Raw genomic sequence first — 22,844 nt, 5'->3', positions numbered from 1 at the left:
CCTCTGATGATCGTGAGTGATAAGGGATGTGCAGGCTAAGGGGTTATTATACACTAGCTGCAGAGTTGCTTATTCTATGGTAAAAGGTGGCCCTTGGTTGTAGTCAGTAGTACATGGAAGGCTAAATCTTAATCAGGTACCTTGCTACTATGTGTGCTATGGCTTATTGTCACCGGATCTGCCTGAGCCCAAGGGTTCAATCAGTCTCTTCATTGCCAAAACATCTGTAGACCATGGACTTTGGCATTAACTACTAACTCTATTAAAGTCAGTCTGCAGATTTAAAATGCTAGGAATTCCCACAATCTCTCCTTTTTGGATGATTTTCTTTGACAAAACGGCTTGAGACCACATGGTAGAAGCCTTCATAAACAATGAACTGGGAAGGGGTGGTGGTGGGAGGCACCATAACCAATGAACTTGAGTGTTTAATGCCACCCCAGTAATAGAGTTGCAGATACAGGAGGAGCACTGATCCTTGAGCAGTTTCAGCACCAGTGACTGAGGAAGAATAGACAAGAAGAATGCTTGGCACCTCTCAATGCCCCCGGGGCAACTCATTTGGCCACAACCCAGTTGCCTCCTTGCAAAAAAGATCATCCTCATACAGTGCGTCACAAAAATGGCCTCGGGGACCAAAAGGACTTGAAAGAGTTAGTTAATAAATAGGGCATGTACCATACTTAACTTTGCCAGGTGCTTTACAGACACTCCAATGGTACAATCAGTATAAATGTTCATTCAAAGGCCCTCAGCCAGTTAGCAAGTCCTGGTCAGTGGCACCAACTCCCTGTCATCCAGTCCATTGACAGAACTACTCCCGCAGTAACCCATAGCCTGTTTCCTAAGAAGCATCATCTGTGAACATGAGATCAGGCTCCTCCAAAGGAATACGTGTGGAGGTAAGGCAGTGGACCAGCACTCATGTGATACCTCATTCTTTTTTAGGAGTTCTGGAAGGAGAGTAACTGAATTGATGACTTGAGTAGAGTTTTGTCTAATAAGCAGTCACTGTGCAAGCAGGGAGTAGGCTTGAGTCTTATATTGGGAGTAAAAACGACAGTAACACAAAGCACAAGGGATTGAGTCCTTTTTACAAGCTCAACAGTGGTCCCAAAGCTAAACCTACAGCACCTTTCTCTGTTAGCAAAAGCACTAACAAAGAGTTCTATGATGGCGCTCCAACTTCCGGAGTAAAGACTCCTGATGTGACCCCTCTCTGTACATGCACAAAACAAAAAAGATTTGTCATAATTTGCCACTCCCCAAGTTGGTAGGATGGCCATCATCATTTCAGTGTCTCTGCTTCCTCGGGGGCCTCTAACCATATAAGCTGTAATGCAAGGCAAACTGTAACTTCAAAGGGGAGATCTGGTGGCCCTTCCCACAAAGAGAATCTTCCTCACAGGCTCCTTGTGATTAGTCAACAACATATTGAATCAAAGTTGTGGTGGTTGCACATCTTTTAGCAATTCTGCAAATAGAGTAGGAGATTTCACAATAATCCGGGAGCAGCCTGCTTTAAGTTAAAAACAAAAAAAAGGTACTATGAGTCAGGATCCTCCAGAACACTAAAAAAGCAGGGCACAAATCAAAGAGAATATGCTTTCGTATTGTGGGGAATGTTGATGATAATGGAAACAAGATTCAGGATAACACAACTGATAGCCCCAGATGTTAGACTACACAATATATAGATAGGTCTTCCTCATTGACGGTACACAGCTATCACTGTCACTCCCAACATAAGCCATCTATGAATTTCTGAATAACTTCTAAATTGATACACAAGGGGGCGGTCTGTCCTTAATCTGGAACAGCACAAGCTTGGCTTGACTGGCTTCATGAACCATAAATATCATAGCATGGAAGTAAATCAGTTATCAGAAGTACCAGAAACTTCTTAGATTCCTGTAGTGGTCCAAAGTGATTTCTTCTTCTGGATCACAGTGAATAGCTGTAAGTTTATGTAATAGTAACAAAAAGATATGAAAATGAAGGTACAAAAGCTAGATGTTAAGGCTCTCAGGTCATTTTTCTCTGAGACAACTATTACCCTTAAGCTTTTAGGGGATTATTTAACAGCAATCATCTTGGCAAATATTTACCCTTTTGCAATTAAAAACATATTGGGATGCCCCTGGCTTTTTAAATTTATCTTTCCAATCCTTATTCCTCTCTACTTTCTTTTTTTAAAAATTTTATTTATTTATTTTTGGTTTTCAGCATTCACCTCCATAAGATTTTTAGTTCCAAATTTCTCCCCCTCCCCCGTTCTCCCCTTCTCCCACCCCAAGACAGCACATGCATTCTCATTACCACTTCCCCCAACTTGCCCTCCCTTCTATCACACACCTCCCTTCCCTTAAACCCATCTCCTCTGTTTTGTAGGGTAAGATTCTCTCTACTTTCTTCCTGCATCACCTGAATTCAGTAATAGTTTTCCCACTCCAGCCAGAATAGAATTTATGAAATTGTGAACATATGCTTATTGAATAGCATGAGCTGAAGCAATTTCCCTTTGCTTATTTTCTGGATTCAGCTGAACAGATCTCTGAGTGGCAGCAAACAAATGAATACGGAAAAAAGTCACTGCGTTCATCTAAATTTTTAGTTAAGTGGCATGAAATTGCTTCCAATTTATTGATTGTTGTGTTGCCTGATTTAGAACATCATTTGTTTCCCTCAGCATTCCCCAGTCACTCTCATTATTGTAATTCCAATGAGGTCATGTGGTCCCAACTTCACCACACAGGACAGGACTTTTACTTTCTCATCCTTTGTGAGAGAAGGCATCTAATAACTGATGCCCTTCCAAGTGGTGTTGTGTCTCCTTATATCTTAATTTCCTTGATGACAGCAACAGGGTCCCTCTGAGAGACTGATTGCCAAAATACTGTGTCTTCTGGTGAAAAGGGACTTTCCTCCGATCTTTCTCTACAAAAATGACTTCTAAGGCTGCCATGATCTTTTTTTCTGAGAACATCTGGATTGTATGGTGGTGGCCCTGTAGTTCAGACAGAACTCACCAATGGCCTTGGTAATGAGGGCCCATTTCCTTTTGAAAGTTCTAGCCAATCTTAATAATCCAGGTCCTAGACCTTCCAAGTCTGGATTTTAGTATGCACAGCTGACAATCAAAGGCATTATATTCATCTGGATGTATTTGTTTTCCACAGTTATCTATATAGGGAGTCCAGTCTGTGCTGAGCTTTAGTTCAAGTTTGGACATTGGCGCTTTAATTGGTAATTTTCCGTTGTCCTGTAACAGCTTGCCTAATAGGGTAGGTGGCAGGAGGCTTACTCTGTCCAGATCGAATTGCCAGGCCTAGAGGCCTGAGGGCTACCCAAGTCTTACCTTACCTATCGCAGGTCTTCGGCTGGCCAAACCGGATAAATGTATGAGAGAAGAGACTTTCCAGAGTCGAACAAGGGTTAGGCTTTATTCAGGGTCTTGGTTACATGTGCAGGGTGAATTCTTCCTCAGGAGAGAGAAATCTCCCAAGGAGGCAAAGATCTTACAGTAAGAGAATGGAAGTGGAAGAATGGGAGAATGGAAGAGGGGGAGAGAGGGGAGAGGGAAGAGGGGCCTTCTGTCCTCTAAGGGCCCCTCAGCGCTAAGAGCTTTTCAGGCTTTCCTGACCCTACTTAAGCTCTCTTGCCGCATAGTTTGCACCTGAATACCGTGCCTGTTAGACAACAATAGGTGTGCTCAGACCCGGGCCAATCTCAAGGGCGGGGATGCTCTCTCCCAGCACTTTTCCCACGGGAAGAGGCGGAAATGCACGAGATAGCCCGGTCTCACACCTCAATTCCCTGGGGGGCCTCATGAGAACTCTAAGGTTTAGAAGTCCTCACCTTTACCTGCCCGAGACTGTCCACATGGAACTGAGCTTACACCCCCAACATCGAATGATACAATTATGCTTTTACTGTTCTGTTCCTTAGGGACTTACTGTTGGGTCAAGACCACTTCCTTTGTCCTTTTGTGGCCCTATTCCTGTGTCTTCCTACACAAATGATAAAATCAATTTTGAACTCAAGATCTCTTGTCCTTTATCCCCTATATCCCAAGTCTGGGGAAACAGCTGACCACTTCATGGTTGACTGAGTACTGAGAGTCCATGCCAACCCATGATTGGACAAAGGTTGAAATGTCTGTCCTACCTAGTAAGGGTAGCGTGGGAGTCATCAAATTGTTAAGAGGAAATGCTTTCTCAGGCCTTGCCATGTTCAATGATGCAAACTAAGGAAGATAAAAGTAGTTTATCAACACACCTAGGGAGCAGGCAGTTGGAGGAGGATAGAATTGTTATAGAGAATAATAAACAGTTTCCACTTAAAGATTGGTGCATGTGAGTGTTCCTATCTCTAATCACATATGCAGAATGATATTTTCAGACTGCCATCTCCTATAGGCTGACTGTGCACTTGATCCAAAGATAAAGCAAGGCTTAAACATGGAATCACTCAGGGTGACTTTTCACCCAAGGTCATAGAGCTAGCAAACCTCTGCGGCTGAATTCAAAAAGTCTTCCTGGCCTGTGTCACCTAACTGGCTCTTATATGTAAAGATTAGACAAAAAGAGCCTCTAAGGTCACCTCCAGCTCTAGGTCTTTGAATCTAAAACAAATTCTTTGCTTAAGTAATTCACATCCAGTATATTAGAAAGATTTTCCCCAGATGAATATAATAAGGTTGTAAATAATGAAAGTATCTTTGTGTACAAACCAAGACTTTTCTCATTCAGATGAATGTATAATTGCTTGAATCTTGAGGGCAGGGTGAGTGGAGATAGCAGTTGAGCTGGACTTCTATGTTTGGGTAGAATTAACAACCAGAATGTCTTAAAAAGCTGTTTGTTGTGAAGAACTAAAAGTATACCTTAATAATCTTATCAATACAGGAACGTGAAGAAATTTGACTTCCTCTCTGATAAAAATGGTCTCAAAAGAACTAAACTCCTCATCCCTCTGATCCCAGTGTCTTATTCTGGAGTGGACAGAAGAGAATACAGAATTATGGAAAAGCAATTAATATTTTAGATGTCTTGCAGTTCATCTCAGTCTTGGATGCTGAATGGTCTTTTTTTCTGAAAATTCAGTTGTAATTAAATCTGTGAGCCTTTTCAAAGATACTTTTGGGAAGAAGGAGGTTATTGCTGTATATTCTTTATTAGTACTAAAGCTAAAATCAAATGATATCCAGTTTACGTTATTAATGCTGAAATCTGTGTATCTTCCCTGAAATGACATTCATCATACAAAAAAAGCTATATAGTGACTAGAAAATTGAATTAATTACAAACATTTGCAAGCATTTATCATAAGTATCTACGTGTTAAAAAATAGCAGACTTTCATAACCATGGGCTCAGATTATTCCAGTAGGCCATGGACTCACCTGCAATTAATCACATCAGAACAAATAATGAATCACTCTATAAAAAGCTGCTATGGTGACAGAAATACTCAAGACAAAGCAAAGACTGCAAGACGAGAAAAAGGAGTAATTCAAATACTGCAGAGCTACAGTCAGGGTCACGCAAGAATACTGAACAAAATTGGACCAGACAGCATTAAAACTTAATCCTTTAATCCTACAGGAGACAAATATGCAACTTTTATGCACTTCCAAGCATTTAAGTCATTCTCAATAGAAAATTTCCTTAATGTTAATGAAAATAGGGAGAAAACATATAAAAAAAAATTGAATGCAGCAAAATCAGGCCTTAGAGGGGATTTTTATATTTCTAAGCACTTTCATCAAGAGATAGAGCAGATCAACAGCCAAGTGACAAGATTCAAAATATAAACTGAGATTTTCTTTTTCATATATAGCTAGTGGGTAAAATTAGTTTTGCTTGACAGGGCTTTATTTTACTTGCTCTGTCACAAGAGCAGATGGAATATTGGAAGAAGAGAAGGGAGGAGGATTTTCCTTGAAAAATACAAGCAACATAACAATAAGAAACATACCAAAATTTTTGGAATACATCCAAAGCAGTGATTAGGAGAAAATGTATATCTCTGAACACATCAATCAATAAAAAAAGAGAATGAGTAAGCGAATTGAGCAAAAAGCAAATCTATAAAAACAGCAAATCATAAAAGGATAACTAAACACTAATTCCAAAAATAAAAAATTGAAAGTAGAAACCATCATATTGAATTAAGAACACTGAAAAGATATGAGAAAAACTAAAATTGTGAAATCACATTAGAACTAATCAGAACTTAATTGTATGCCAACAAAACTGAGGAAATGAGTTAGATAAATATCTACAAAATTTAAATAACCCAGTATCAGAAGAATTAGTTGAACAACTCATAAATGAACTCCCAGAGAAACTCCTTGCAGTGAGTAAACTCCCTCTACTGTTAAAGTTTGGTAACTGCTCTGCAGCTTATTGTCTTAGAGAATTGTTTTTATTCAGATGTCTTCATTTTCTTATTTATTTACATAGTATCCAACAAATTAGAGCCTAGCTTCAATACTGTTAAATTCTACATCAGTGTATTTGAGGGAGAGGGAGGCATCTTGACTCTCTTTAAAAGAGAGATTTTGTTTTTGATGGAACAATCTTATGAAGTAGATCAAGGTCAGCATGATATTGCTGAAGGGGAAAATCTTAATTATGATTCATTATGACATGTTACACTATATAATAGAATTTTCTTAAATGGAACTCTTGGTCCCTTCTTTTTATTAGTCTCTTCATGTAGTAAGTAGAGCCCTAGAGTTTGAACTAGTAAATGATTCATATCAGTAAATCAGTCAATTTGACTTCAAGTCTGAAACACTACTAATATGTCTGATATTAATAAGGTCTCCTACAAATATCATAGTCCTTTCCTCTAAATCAAGATAATTAGATATGCCCACAAACATGTAACAATGCTATTTCAAATCAAAGGGCAAATTTCAAAGTGTTTTTTTCCCGGGCCCTAGCTGAATAAACTGACTCATACTAGGCAATTAATAAATGTTTGTTGAATGCATGAATTGTTGGAACTTCTTTTTCTCATTCTCTTTCCATGTGCTTTTATCTCTTTTTCGGCAATTAGGATCAAACAGTATAAACCAGATGACTGCAAATGTGGAAAATGGAGTGAATGAAGGAACCACCAAAATTATTGCACCCTTGCCAGTTAAAAGGTTAGTGTACATGAGCAAAGAAACACAACAGATTATGGCTTAGAATGGGGACAAAGAACAACTCTTTTAGATGTCAGCAAAGGTAAGAATCTATTCATTTGATTTTTAAAATAGAATTTGTAATTCTTATGAGTTGACCAATGTTCTTCAAGGGTACACAGAATCATTGAATTGAGAATTAGAAAGGAGTTGTATGAAACCCATGCCAACCACAATGCCAGTAATGCCTTTTTTCAGGACTCTTGTATATTTGGACTGCTTTAAGAATGACAACATTTTGAGCTGAAAATGTCTACTCATATTCATAATCAATCCTCACAAGAAGTCCAGATTTTGAAGGTGTCTAAGGGGGAACCCACACATTATTACCCTTTCTGATATCTCTCATTAGGAAGTTTTTCTATCAAGTTTAGAATAGATTTTTTGCAGCATCTCCCTGTTGCATCTTGGTTCTTGTTTCTGAGACCAAGACCCTCCCCTTCCAATTACCTTGGGTCCCCTTTCCTCTTTAGTAGCCAGTTCCACCTAGACAATAAAAGTTTAATAACCTTGCCTATCTGAGGCCCTGGGAATTTCCTCCCACAAGGACACAGCCACCTTTTAGCAGGTTCACCTAATTCTATAGTCTGGTCCCTGGAAAGCAATCCAATGAAAAGTGATCATTTGTAGCCTCAGTACAGTTCTCTTGTTGTTCTTTATGTAAGGGTTATCAGTTGTCATAGACTACCACAGTTATCAACTAAACTACAATCTGAGTTCACGTAGTGTCTCACTTTTTAATCCTGGCAGGAAGCTAAGGAAATAGGGTGCCTGCTGCTTATGGCAAAACATTAAGACTAAAAATTGATATTTGAGTTAGATTAGTTAAACATAAGGTAGTTTAAAAGGGAAGGTAATAGCATCTGCCGGAGCAGGAAAGGCTTAAGAAAATGGTGCCTGGGCTGCAACTTAAAGGAAGAGAGGTCTTTAAGTAGGTGGAAATAGTAAACAGCAAATGGCAGGCATGGTAATGGCCACTGAGATAAAGCCTAGTATGTAAGAAAATACCACTTTGGCTTGATCCCAGAGTGTGGGAGGAAAGTAATATCCAATGAGGATAGAAGGATAGCTAAAGCAAGAAAATTATTTTATGTCAAGGGACATGGTAATTCACTGGAGTTGGTTGAGGAGAGAAGCCTCAAGGTCAGATCTATACTTAATGAAAAATTACTTTGGTAGCAGTACATACCATGAACTAGAGTGGAAAGACTTGAGGCAGAAAAATCAATTAGAAGTGGAAACTATGTGAGTGGGGGTCAGAAAGATGCAGGAGATGTGGTGGATGTAGAAAAGGCATTATTTCCCAAGTGATTGGATATGTAAGGTGACCTTACAAAATAGACACTGGAGATGGAGATGCCTTTGACAGAAATAGGGAGGTTTAGGGAAAGGGGAGATTTTTCAGTTTTAGACATATTGTCTTCAGAATGGAATTGATAATACATAACTGAAGCTCAGTACATGTGGAAGTTTAACGAGAGAGAAAGAGCAAGAGAGAGAGAATATAGAAGAAGAAAAGAAGGGGGCCAGGACATAACCTTTGGGAACACTTACAGTTAGGGAACTGTAAGTTCTGTAAGGAACAGTCAGAAATGCAAGATAGTTAAATGCAACAGGCAGAAAAGATGATTTGGCCGTTAAAAGAACAGTTTCAGTTGTGATTTAACTTGCAAGGGGTTGAAGAATAAGAGAAAAGAAAAAGTGAAGGCAGTGAATTGCAGTTAGAATACTATCTTTTTTTCATTTAAGTAGTATTTTTCCCCAATTACATATTAAGAAAATTTTTTAGCATTCATTTTTACAAGACTTTGAATTGCAAATCTTTCTCCCAGCATCCTTCCCCTTCCCTCTTCTGAAAATGGTAGGCAGTTTGATATAGTTTTTATGTATACTGTCATGTAAAGCATGTTTCCATATTTGTCACAGTAGTGGAAAAAGAAACAGATTCAGTCTGTATTCTGAGTCTGCCAGTTCTTTATTTGGACATGAATAGGATTTTCCCTCGTGAGTCCTTTGTCCTTGTTTTGGATCATTGTGTTGCTGAGAAGAGCTGAGTCATTCATAATTGATCATCAGTAACACAATGTTGCTGATACTATATACAATGTCTTCCTGGTTCTTCTTATTTCACTTTGCATCAGTTTATACAAGCCTTTCCAGGTCTTTCTGAAATCTGCCTGTTCATCATTTGTCATTTTGTATTGCACAGTAGTTTTGCATTATATTCATATATCACAGCTTCTTCAGTCATTCCCCAATTGATAGTTATCCCCTCAATTTCCAGTATTTTGCCACTACTAATAGGGTTACTATAAATAATTTTGCACCTGCAGGTCCTTTTCCCTTTTTTATGATCTCTTTAGAATACAGAAGTTAGGATACTATCTTGAGGGTCTGATATTCAAAGGAAGGCATTTTTATTGAAGATGGGGAGACATTGGAAGACAGTAGGGAAGGAACCATGGATAGGGAGAAGTTTAAGGGTTGAGTGGAAGATTAAAGAAGCAATCTGGTATAGAATATCACAGGAGAATAGGTTCCAGTGCACACATAGAGGGGGTTGGCCCTGGCAAGGATGGCCTTTTTGTCTAGAGGAAAAGTGTGAAATGATATCAAAGTTTTGAGATGGAGAATAGGAAAAAAATAAGAAAAGATGTGGGTGCAATAAGGAAGAAAGAAAGAAAGGAAATGTGCTTCTATTAAGCCCCTGGTGCATTCCAGGTGCTTTCTAAATTATCTCATTCAATTCTCATAATGAGGGGAGATAGATGCTATTAATTTTACAATTGAGGAAACTAAGGGAGAAAGAAAGAGGTCAAAAGAATTGTCCAGAGTCACCCAGCTAGTAAGTCTCATGCTGGATTTGAAGTCAGGTCTTCCTAACTCCAGGGCAAATGTTCTACTATTCAGTGTCAGTGATAGAAGAAAATGGGTATTAGATTCAGGAGCAACTGTGAGAATTCGAGGAAGGTTTATATTACCTCAAAATATAATACAGCCTGGGGTTTGGTAGTTCATGTCTTAATTTCACTTCAAGTTATGTTCCTGTCAGGATTCCTTATACGTCCACAAGTCTATTAAGAGGTCAGTACAAGTTTGGTTATTCAGGCCAATTATAAACTTAGATTAACCTATTTATTTAAAAAAATAAAATGTTGCATAATTTTGAAAAAAAATTAAAATTGACATTTCTTTATTGAAAAGATTCCTGCTTGTTTAAATGAATGCATGAAAAAAGAGAATGCAGGAATAAAATGGGTAGAGAATAAGGAGGGCTGGTAGATCCTACATATTTATTCCTCTTAGTAGACTGGCCCTAGTAGAGATTGAGAAGTAAACAGTTTAGACTATCTCCAACATTCCTCCTTCCCCAGGTTTGGTGACACTATCTGATCACTGAGCTTGGCTATGCTGATTTTGGGTTACTCCTTGCTCTCTGCTATCTGTGTCTCTCACTTCACCCCCCCAAAAAAGGGCCATGCACCAGAATTCTCCTTGCCTCTTACCCTTCTAAGCACAATATTCTCTTTCATTCTTTTGTGTAAAGAAATCTGATAAATTCTTAATATATTTGAATATATATGCTTTCAGGTAAAAAGAGACTATGGAAGTCAACTGGGCTAACTCTCCTTAACTATTTTTTTTAATATTTAATTTTTTCCAATGTGTATATTTCTTTATGGGGCAGCTAGGTAGCACCATAGTGCACAGAGTGCCACACCTGGTGTCAGGAAGACTCATCCTCCTGAATTCAAATCTGGTTTCAGACACTGTGTGACCCTGGGCAAGTCACTTAACACTTAATCGCAAAGAGTCAGACATGACTTAAATAACAGAACAACAAGTTCCTGTTCTATGTGATTGGGGTCCCTAGGAATGGATTTTGGTCAGAAAGCTTAACTTGAAGCCTGGGATCACTGGTCTTTGCCAATAAAGACAGTCAAAAGTCAATCAGTACACTCAAAAAGGATGTGTAGTTTCTCAGTAAACTCCCCTGGCTTGTCCCCAATCTTGGGGCATTCATTTCTCCAGACCTAAAACTCTGATCTGACTGTGGATACACTAGGTTAGGGGAAGAGACACATAGGCACATGCAGCTAGGATCCCTACTCTCACTGGGGTGGGTCCTTCTGGAAGGGCCTCAGATGATGCTTGTTTTCTAAGGGTGATCTCACTGTCAGACCCTGTTGGACTGCCCTTGGGACAAGAAGAGGATCAAAGATCCAACAAGCCCTCAAAATAGGTTGAACAAGTGTCAATGGAGGTGCCAGACTCTGGACATCCCTCTAATTGCTTGACTATCTTCTGGAGGGCCTCAGTTTCTCCCACAAGCTCCCTTGAGTTTCTCATTTTCATTTCTGGGGATAGTCTTAATCTTTTTTCTTAGTTGCTTCCCTATAACACACACACAAAAATAGCTATATATCTGCCTAGCGTGTTTTTCCTTAACTGTACCTCACAGCTGAACCAAATTGCATAGGTCAAAAGAGGCTTCCTAGAGAAACTGCAAAGCAAGATTACCAGAGTATAAAAATGCTATTTGATTAAGTACTTAGTGATCTGAGGGCTATATAGTTTGAATATATAAGTAGGCTTAGGTCTGCTTTAAGCCTGTTTCTGCTTTCACAAGGAAACAAGCATATAACACAAATAATACCCAAAATATTCCCTTTGGAGGTTTCCTGTAGTCAGGACATGAGAGTGGCTAGAACTCTCCCCATAGTCTGGATAGGCTAGAGGCTGTTCATAATCTACAGAGTTATTGCATGACCCAGGGTCCTTTTCTGGGAGGTCACATGGTTCAGCTGAGTACCTTAGCCTTTGCTTTCTACAGTGGGTGCAGTTGCCTCAGGAGCCTTAGTCACAGACTTGGTCCTAGGTTCATATAGGATGATTCCCTGCCAGGTAATGTCCACAGCTTTCCAGTCAGCAGCCCTTGGTTTCAAGGGCTATCATAGCTCCGTGTTCAAGATGACCTTCCACTGACCATGGTCCCAAGACCATAGTGCCAGTTTATGTCTAACTGACTAGGGTAGAGACACAACTGGGAGTCCTTTCCCAGCTATCAGGGACTGCTAATCCTAAAGGGAAATTAACCAAAGGCAAGATAGAGACATGGGAGTGCCTGCTGGTGGCAGAAATCTTTCCAGTTAATCCAGAGAAACCTCTTTGTAACTGTAAGCAGACCATCAGATCAGTTAGGTTGGGGAGATTGCTTCTTGTGGATTAATGGTGGTGTGGTTGTGGCCAATTCTAGTACTCACCAGATTCTCAGTACCAGACTGAGCCTCCCCTGAGTGAGTGGAGCCTTCAGCATTTTAAGTGGCTAGTTCTATTACACTGGAATCCACCACTTACTGTGAATAAAATTATTGGTGCCAGAACAAATCAATGCTAGAACCAGAATTTTTTGGAAAATAAAGGAGTTCTACCAAAGGACAAAGTTTATATAATTCTTATTTAGGTAGGAGGTAGATTAAGGATAGGTACCTCTGGCTTGGACAAGACTTGTTGTTAAGGAATATGTAACAGCAAAGTTTTTTTCTTTGTGTTAGCCATTGTTTTCTTCAGGAGAAAGGGAGGGGTCACAAGCAGGGCTGCAATATGAACAAGCCAGGGATACACAAAATAGAGCTGCTTTAGTTCACCTTTTGCCTTCATTTTTTCCCAGCAGAGTCTTTTTTCATGAGTCCTGTCTTATTATCAAAATCTTGAAGCTGCAGCTTTAGTATGTATCCTTCTAATGAATAGTCTGAAATAATTTCTTTTAAGTATTGACTTAATGGATCTTGCTGTCCAAGAGATATTTTCAGGGCAGAAATGTTTCTTTGTCAGGAATTAGGAATAGAAATTCAATTTGAAATTTCAAGGTATGGCCAGAAAATGTCAGTTTGCATCTCCTGGACTTAAATCTTGGACCATAACTTACAGACAGGGCTAGAACCCAAGCATGTTCTTCTCACTGTAAGGAAGTAAGTGGTTAGCCTCAATAGGAAATGTAACCATCTCTGTCTCTTCTTTCCATTCTGCCTCTTCCCTGGGAAAACTGGGATAAGCTTAAGAATACAGGTCATTCAATGTATAGCACTTTCTTCCAGTGATTGATAGCCTTACTCTTTCTTGCTGAGTTGAAAAAAGCTAAGCAGAAATGAAAAAAAATACATATATATATTTACATATCTTGGGAATTTACATTAGAATATTTTAAGTCATATAAGATTGACTGAAGAAACTTGCATATTGCAGTTAATGCCTTTTTTCAATTTCTATTTCATGTGTTGATTTGAGTTTTTCTTTTTTCAATTAAAAGCTTTAAGAAGTCAAAATTTGAAAACAGCCCTGAATCCCAAAGAAGCAAAACAAATGCACCATGGGAGGAAAATGGACCCCAGGGGTAAAGTTGATCATTTTTATCAATGTCAACCATAGACTGTATCAAAAGAGATCATGTGAATAAAGGAGTTTGGTTGCCTGTTTGCTCACTATCAGCAGGTACATTCCTGCACCTTCAGAAACCACAGCTGGCTGAGTACAGATCTCAACAGAACATATTCTAATGTCAAACATTGCTGGAAAATCTTATACAAAAATTAGCTTATTCTAATTAAACACACTTAATGTCAAAGATATTCTCATTAGTCAGAATTTTCTCCTTTTCAATGACTACTTAATGGAAAGTTTGGCTGTGAACATGTGAATTTAGGAGACCTGGGCTCATATCCCAACAACAATACTTACTAGCTGGTTAAGTCAGCTAATTAACCTCATATTCTTAGTGTGTAAATCAGAATGCATGTATTATATATTGGACAAGGTAATTGTGAGAGGAAGAGCTCCCTTTTGAACTTTAAAATTCTATACAATTATAATGGTTATTATCATCATTACTTATTTTTTAAAAACTATGGTTAGCTTAGCATTACTTACAACAGAGTATTTCATTATGGCCTCTTGTAAGGCTCAAAGTTTTTCTAGTATATCCATTTGTCAGTACCATGTATCTATTCCTACAAATAATGTCTCATGTTGATTCATTGAAAATTGCATTATCTTTAAAGAAAATGGAGTTTTGTAAGGATTTCTTTGGGTTGGGCTAGGTGTAATTGTTGAATTTAAAGGTTTTAATTGTTTTCTGTTATATTCTTAATTCCAGAGGACTATATAATTGTTCCAGTGACCGTAATAAATCACCAAAGTTCCCTTATTCACGGAGACGAAATCCATCTGGCAGTAGTGACCATGAGCCTGGACAGCCAATTAGGAGAAGGTAAGTAAACCACATGGAGCAGTAAACTTTTGACTCATAATCCCTGGTCTTTTTTTTTTCACATTTGTCTATATAGTAACACCCTTTTACATATCCATCCACAAATTTTTCTCCCCATATTCTGAGCTTTCTGCTTTGATACACAAAACACCAGGCATTACCTTGGTAAGCCAACCAAATACTTCAGAGAATAACTCCATAAGAAACACTGACAAGAAATAGGCTTTCATACTAAGTAACCTAAATATTTCTCTAAGAGGTATTAATCCCTTCCAAAAATTACTAGACTCTGAAATATTGAAATATTAACAATGTAGCAATGAGGCTCTAATAAGTTGACTTTTGAAGCAATATTGATATATTCTAGTTGTGGAATCAAACATGTAACTGTGTGGAAGAAAATAGATAGTGGTTATAATTTATATAGCACGTTAAGTTTTACAAAGTGACTTGCAAATTTCAAATACCCTCCCAACAGCTACGAAGGTGCTGTTCTTAGCCCCATTTTACAGATGAGAAAACTGAGCCTGAGAGGCTAGGGTTATACATCTGGTTTAAATGTGAGTGCAAATTTTAACTCGTCTTCCTGACCACCCAGTGCTCTATCCCCTATACCACCTAGATGCCTTTATACAAATTAGGAAGCTGTCTAAATCTCAAACTTACTTCATATGTATAGCATTCCCTAACCAGAATTGTGTGGCAGCTGCTGATGTATCTTGAATTACAGGTCTGGAGCTCCTTTTTTTACACCTCCCACCTCCTGTGACTAAAGTCCTTCACTTTCTATTTCCCAACTCTTTTGTTCCTACAAAATTAATAACAAACAAAGACTATTAACAGTCTTATAGGAAGGGGTTCATAAAACTCCTTTTTTGAGAATGTTAATGATTTTAAAAGTGAATAAATCTAGACATCTGAAAGGAGCATTATTAGGGAATAATTCTGAGCTGTGCAAAGTCACAGAAATAAAAATAAGTATCTGAAGAGGGTTAATGGGTCTTTCATTTAGGGTCTGGGAATTCGGAATGAGCCAAACGGCCCCAAAATAGCATATACTTTGAGATTAAAAATGGTTTTGTTTTGCTTTCTGTGGGCTGCATAGTTATTTGACATAAGGAATTGTAGTAGGGGGTTACAAAATCCTTTCTAGTAATGTGGCATAATTCAGTTTATCAGGACAAGAAAATTTATGCCTAATAATATAGAGGATCTTACTTTCTCTGTCCTTTTAAATTATCTTGCCAGTTAGCATATGTTTTTATTCAGTCTTGAAGACTGTTCATAGCCCTTTTTCTATGGGGTTTTCTTTGCAAAGCTACTGGAATGGTTTTCCATTTCCTCTCTAGTGTGTCTATTTTACAGTTGAGGAAACTGAGACAGACAAAGGTTAAATGACTTGAAATGTCTGAGGCTGGTTTTGAACTCAGATGTCCTGACTTCAGGCACAGCACTCTATACCACCTAAGTGTTCACAGTATATATTAGCATCAGCTGCTAAAAATAAAATAGGACAAAAATGTCAAATAGCCATAAGCCCCAAAAAAGCTCTTGGAAATATTTAAAGGGGAATTTAAAACTCAAATAAAAAAGATCAAGGAAAAATTAGGAAAAAAATAAAAGCCATCCAAGAAAATTATGAAAAGAAAATTAATAATTAATAAAAAGAGGTCCAAAATCTTCAGGAGGAAAAGAACTCCTTGAACACTAAAATTGAGCAAGTGGAATTGAATGATGTCATATGACACCAAGAAATAATAAAAATAGAATAATAGAAGAGAATCTGAAATATCTCATTAGAAAAACAACTGATTTGGAGACAAATAGACAAGAGACAAGATAAGAATTATTGGACTACCTGAAAGTTATGATTAGAAAAAAAAGAATCTGGGTGCAATATTATAAGAAATTATTAAGGAAAATTGCCCTGAAGTTCTAGAACAAAAGGGTAAAGTAGAAATAGAAAAAAATCCACCAATCTCCACTTTAAAAAGATACCAGGATGAAAATTTATAGGAATGTCATAGTCAAATTTCAAAACTACCAGATTAAAGAGAAAATACTGCAAACAACAAGAAAAAAATAATTTAAATGCTGCAGAAATACTGTCAAGATTTCACAAGACCTAGCAACTTCTACAATAAAGGACCATAGGTCTTAGAACATTTTGATCCTGAAGAGCAAAAGAGCTGGTATTGTGTCCAAGAATAACTTACCTAGTAAAGTTGAGTATAATACTGAATGAAAAAAAAAGGACATTTGATGACCTGACTTTCAAGTATTTATAACAAAAAGATCAGAACTCAATGAGAAATTCACTATTAAAGATCCAGAAAAAATATAAGGAAAACATTAAAGATGAATTATAAGGCACTCAGTAAGATCAAACTGTTTCCTTGTTATATGTGAAACTGTTATCAGTATTCTTAAAACTGTAACTAAAGAAGTTTGAAAGAAAGGTTGAGGATGAGTTGTATATGATGGGGTGATTTTTAAAAACAAAATTGGATAGGGAAAGGTAAAAAGGAGCAATTATCTCATTAAAATGGGGTAGGAAAGGAAAAACTAATACAGAGGAAATAAGTGGGGTGGATGGCTGGTAATGTTTGAAACTTACTGTCATCTGAGTTTAAGAGGAAACAAAGTATATGTCTGAAAGGGTGTAGAAGTCTTCTGAGAGGTGAGAGGGGGACAGGGTAGGGTGAGGGACTTTTAGAAGGGTATATAGATTAAGATTAGGAGAGTGGGGGAAGAAGATAAGGGACTAGTGGGTAAAATAAGGGGTGGGTGAGAGGAGAAGATAAGGAAACAGGGACATGAGTATGCTAAAGAACAAATCATAGATACAATAATTTCATTAAGAAAAAAATTATGTGATAACTTTATGACATATTTAAAATAGCAAGTTGTACATAACAGATTTTCAGTTTTGTGTGCAATCATCTTTTTTATTCTACTATGTTATGGAAATGGTGGCTTTATTCCATAAATTAAAAATAAAATAAATACATTTTTAAAAAAAGACAGTGCAATTATTGCTATATATTGTCCAAAACCCTGATTCTTTTCCTACTATCAACAGGATTTGCCCTTGGTCATTCTTCCTATATAAATTGATTAATTCTGACATTGACAAACAGGATTTGCCATTAATTTGGGTGAATCCAAGGGACTTGCAGCAGCTAGGTGGCAGCCTCAGGCACTGTGTGACCCTGGACAAGTCACTTAACCCTATTTGCCTCAGTTTCCTCAGCTGTAAAATGAGCTGGAAAAGGAAATGGCAGACCACTCCAGTATCTTTGTCAACAAAACTCCAAATGGAATCACAAAGAGTCAGATGTGACTGAAGGGGCTGAATGATTTTTAGGCTTAATTGTCACACAGTGATGGGAGACACTTAGGGCAAGGTTTAAAAAGTCATCTCTTTTGTTAATGGTGATTTCTAGTTCATTTTTTTCTTTGCTGGGTAATCAAAATCTGCTTGAAGTTTCTTATTTTTTTCTCCCTCAGGAAAGCACGTAACAGTGGTGAAGACTCAGATCTAAAGCAAAGGAGAAGGTAAAACAAATAGAGGGTAGATAGAGATTGTGTAAACTACTAGACAATTTTTCATCTTGAGTAGAAATAGTAATTATAATAATAGTAATAATATTCAAGTTAGAACATGTTGGATTAATATCTACGCTTAAAATGTTTAAATAAAAAATTACTTAACATTATTTTTTAATACTTAAACTATTTAGCTATGTTTACCTTTGCTTTTAAATTTTTCTCTTAAAAATTTTCTACTTCCTAAGTTTTTGAAAATGTGCTTAGTTTTTCCTCTTCTATTTTGTTAAAGATTCTTTAGTAATTCTGTTTTTTAATTCTCCTTTGCTCCACAATGGGATTTATAGATTCACCTTATCAGACCTTTTGGGGATATCTATGTTCTTGCTCTTAAAATATGGCAACAAACTAAATCTTCTAACTTCCTGTTGCTTCCAAGTATGCCTAACTTTAATTGAAGAAATATTAACCTAGGAAATGACAGTTAAAGGTATTGATTTTTTAGTGTTTATATTGTAAAATAGAATCCTCAGAGGAATCACTAAGGGAGGCTTCATTTAAGATTTTTTTTAATCCTAAATAATACTTGTCCTAATTTTTCTGGGTATGTTTTCTGCAGGTCCCGCTCACGCTGTAACACAAGTAGTGGTAGTGAATCTGAAAATTCTAATAGAGAACATCAGAAAAAGAGAAACAGGTAATGTTTGATCACTGTAGTTAACTGAAATTTTGAAATTAATTCCTATGATTGGAAATTCTACTTCTCATATACATTTAAATCCAACATTCCACGTAGTAAGGAGGGACCTGCTGTTGTAATAGAAAGAATACGAATGGCATGCTAATCCACCCATCCACTCAAAACACCCATGCCATTATATGTATACTTAGCTCTCTCCTGGGTAGCTACTACTGGAGGCTCAGAACTGTGCTAGTCAGCTCTCACATCTGCCAGAACTTGTCACTGTCTGCCTACAGTTGCTCCCTAGGAATTGATCAAGACCCAGTGCATGTTCAAAATCACGAGCTAGGTGAATGCAAGGGGTACCTTCCTCCACTTGCCTTAATTCTTGTTCCCCTCTCAGAGACAACTTTAAAACTTCCAGGGATCTCCAGCCAGAGGATCAAAACACCCCTTTATAATTTACTCAGAGATTCACACCTGAAAACACACAGTCACAATATCATGTCCATGACTCAAACCAAACATTTGCTTTTCAACCGTTACACACTCAAACTACTCAATTGATGTATAGCTTCCTACCTTATTAGTTCAATTACCAGTCTCAGATGACTCTCCAAACTATTTTTATAAGACTCTTGCTAAAGGTGGAGGAGTAATCAATTTCTATAGACAGCTCTAAGCCCTCTTTTAAATGGTGCACATTTCAGTCTAATTCAAGAAACTAGAGTTATAGTTCCTTCTCAAAGTTTCCTTCCACCTATAAAAATCTTCCCTATAAATGGAATACACTGTCATGGTCCATAGATTATCTTTTTCCTCAAATGGATTTTAAAACATTGTAGAGCTGGATAGTCAACCAAATCTTCCTAAGGACATCTTATCCTGAATTCAGCATGTGTCATGTTTTTAGGTCTTAAATTTCCACTTAAGAAAGTGGTTGAAGTATTGTTTATTCTTTAATACCTCTGATTTTAACAGTATGGATTTTCTTTCCATGGATAAAGATCTCAATTTTCCCATGTTTTAGTAAATGGTTTCATGATTACTATGGTCAAAATTGTTCATCATTTGATTGTTTAGTTGTTTTTAGTTATGTTTGACTCTTCAAGATCCTAGTTTGGGTTTTCTTGGCAAAAATACTAAAGTGATTTGCCATTTCTTTCTTCATCTCATTTTATAGATGAGGAAACTGAGGCAAACAGGGCTAAATGACTTATCCAGGGTCACACAGCTATTAAGTCTGAGGCCATATTTGAATTCATAAACATGAGTTTTGAGGTGCTCTATCCACTGCACCACCTAGCTGCCCCCCTAAGTAGAATAAGTCAAATTGGACCAAAGAAGCTCTTAATTTGAGAGCTATGGGAGAAAATGTAATACACAGGAGGTGGATTGGCATTGGTTTAAACAATCACTTACAGATCTGTGTTACGGGATTCCAGAAGCAAGTGAAGGTAAGCTTTGGAAACACCTTGACCAAGGCAAGACAATTGCAAAGGGAAGGCAAGGTTAGTGGGAATGATTGCAGTTTTTGAGTCAAATTCTCCCTACCAGTGACCAGACAGTGGCCAACTATAGGTCCCAAGTCCAAAGGTCAGAAGATCTAGACTCCTCATTAGAGCCAGTAGTGATGCCCCCAGAATAGCAGTGAATGACAGACAACTGTCTGTGAAGGAGCTTGGAGACAACTAGACACAGCACGAAAAGTGGCTGAGGACCCTCAAAGAAACTCCATCTAAAGGTAACTTAATGAGGACTTTTCACAAAGGAAGAAAAAGGTATCCAATCGTAAGAAGCTGTGAGTTACCCCTTTGCATAAGTACTAAGCCTATACCTCCTTTCCTCTGAGAGTGATTAGCTCTGTTACTTAGTGTTTTAATTAAACATGTTTGGTAAATATCCCTAACATATAAAAGCTAATAACTGTGCCTGGCTGATAAATGACACAAAGGATGTCCAGTGGACATCTTAAACTCATTGTCTTTCCCCCTCATCTGTCCACCTCCTCTACCTTCCCTATTACTTTTGAGGGTGGCAATACAATCCTTCCTAGTCCTTCAAGCTCACAACCTATGAGTCATCCTCTCCTCACTACCTCTCACCCTCCATATCCCTGCTGTTACCAAGGCCTGTCAGTTTCACCTTTGCACTCTCTCAAATATTCCCCCTTTTCTCCTCCGACATTGCCACCCCTCTAGTGGCAGGTCCTCATTGTCTAAAGTATTAACCACAACCCAACTTCCTACCTGTCTTCTTGCACTTTGCTCCCCTGACACCAGGCTGTTCCACTAAATGCTGGCTCTGGACCTTCTGGTTGTCCCCACCTGGAACTCTCCCCTTCCTCTGCTCCAACTTCTCGTTTCCTTTTCAGTATCAACTAAAAGCCTACCATCAACAGAAAGCCTTCCCCAAATACTCTTTAATTCCAGTGCCTTCCCTCTTTTACTCATTTTTTGATTATCCTGTACAGAGCTGGCTCTGTATTTGTTTGAATGTTGTTTCCCTTCCCTCCCTCACTGTATTGTAAGTTCCTGGAGAGTTGAGACTATCTCTTACCTCTTTTTGTGTGCCTGGTGCTTAACATAGTGCCTGGTATATGGTATGCCCTTAATAGATGTTTACTGATTGATTGTTCTTGAGCAATAGTTCTAGAAAAACTATACCCAACCCCTCAGAATTTTACTTCTAGAAGCTTAAGTGGAGAAATGATCAAATTGCCTTCTGAGGACCCAACTGGGCACCCACAAGTACAAATGGTTACATGTTAGAAATTAGAAAACTGAGTCCCTAGAGTAAACCCTAAGGTGCGCCACACTAAATCCTCTTTCAGATTGAGCCCTTCTGTGCTTTTACTCAAATTGCTCTTCTTTTAACTTTTCTCCCTAATTCTCCCAAATTCAGTTTCTTTCCTTCTTCACAAGCCCTTGATCCCTCCAAATCACCTTCAAAATTCTTTCTCTCCTAACTCATTCATTCTTTATTCCCTTCTGCAAATATCTTTTGAATTTGATGTCAATCATTAATAAAGTCAAAAAAGCATGAAGTACTTTATGCCAGGTACTGTGCTGAGCACTGGAGATGTCAAGCCAAGTCTAAAAATAGTCCCTGTCCAAGGAGTTCATTTAAGAGAAACATGTAAATAGGAACATATAAGATAGGTAATATCTTTTGAATACCCCCCCTTTTCTATTCTGACTCTGCCACCACTTTAGGAAAGGGCCTTCATCATCTCACTCGTAGATTATTGTAATAGAGTGGGACAATTTAAACCATATTGAAAGCCCTGAAGGAGTCAGTACTTTGCCTGTCCCTTTTAGTCATGTTCTCTATTACCTCCTGGATCAAATTTAAAATGCCTTGTTTAGGATCATCATTTTTACTTAGCCTTTTGTTATTGCTTTCACTATAGGAGAATTTCTAAGGTTATTAATACATTATAGTTATCAGGAGTCCTTTATATTTTTTTACTTAACAAAAAAACATTTGGCGGTCAATCACATTAATAGCCTTAACTGTCTTTCTCAAACTTAAGTTCACTAATCAATTAAAATTAAAGCTTTTGCATCTATCATATCTGTCATATCACCCTTTTAAGAATCTGTTTTATTATCATATCGTTTAAAAATATGTGATACTGTATTGATAAAATTTTATATATAAGTATATAAAATGAAACCAAAAATCAGGGAGAATGCAAGTCTAAGAGTTATCTAGTAAGTTGAAATGAGTGAACTTCAGAATAAAAATCAAATTGATACAGTCCTCTATACTTTCATCTCATTATGGTGGGCAGTTAGGTGGCACAGTAGATAGGGTGCTAGACCTTGAGTCAGGAGTTCAAATTCAGCCTAAGATATTTAAAATAGCTGTCTGATCCTGAGCAAGTCATTTAACTTCTGCTTGTCTCAGTTTCCTCAGTGAGACCCTGGAAAAGGAAGTGGCAAACCACTCCAGTATCTGTGCCAAGAAAACCCCAAATGGGGTCTTGAGGAGTCAGACATGACTGAATAACATAGTACCAAGATTTACTTACCAACCTTATGAAGTTATCCTGCCATAGGCAGAGAAATATGCTATGAAAGGAAGATAAGTTATATGGTTTTTAAAATATCAAAAACAGACTGTTCAGACTGACCTGTATGTGGG

At 37.7% G+C, this 22,844-nt stretch overlaps 1 protein-coding gene across 3 annotated transcripts in view; it reads left to right on the top strand.

Moving 5' to 3' along the window:
* Positions 1-22,844, top strand: part of EPB41L4A (erythrocyte membrane protein band 4.1 like 4A) — a 201,601-nt gene that overhangs the window by 148,907 nt on the left and 29,850 nt on the right. For all 3 annotated transcript variants that reach the window (XM_072597431.1, XM_072597432.1, XM_072597430.1), the window contains 5 exons: positions 7,068-7,158; positions 13,508-13,591; positions 14,351-14,464; positions 17,975-18,022; positions 18,633-18,710. In XM_072597431.1, coding sequence (XP_072453532.1) covers positions 7,068-7,158; positions 13,508-13,591; positions 14,351-14,464; positions 17,975-18,022; positions 18,633-18,710 — 415 coding nt within the window. The remainder of the gene's footprint in view (positions 1-7,067; positions 7,159-13,507; positions 13,592-14,350; positions 14,465-17,974; positions 18,023-18,632; positions 18,711-22,844) is intronic.

The sequence above is a fragment of the Notamacropus eugenii genome, chromosome 3, assembly GCF_028372415.1.
Source record: "Notamacropus eugenii isolate mMacEug1 chromosome 3, mMacEug1.pri_v2, whole genome shotgun sequence".
NCBI classification, from domain to species: Eukaryota; Metazoa; Chordata; class Mammalia; order Diprotodontia; family Macropodidae; genus Notamacropus; species Notamacropus eugenii.
The sequence above is the reverse complement of the archived record's forward strand: the minus strand, read 5'-3'. Positions and strand labels throughout refer to the sequence as shown.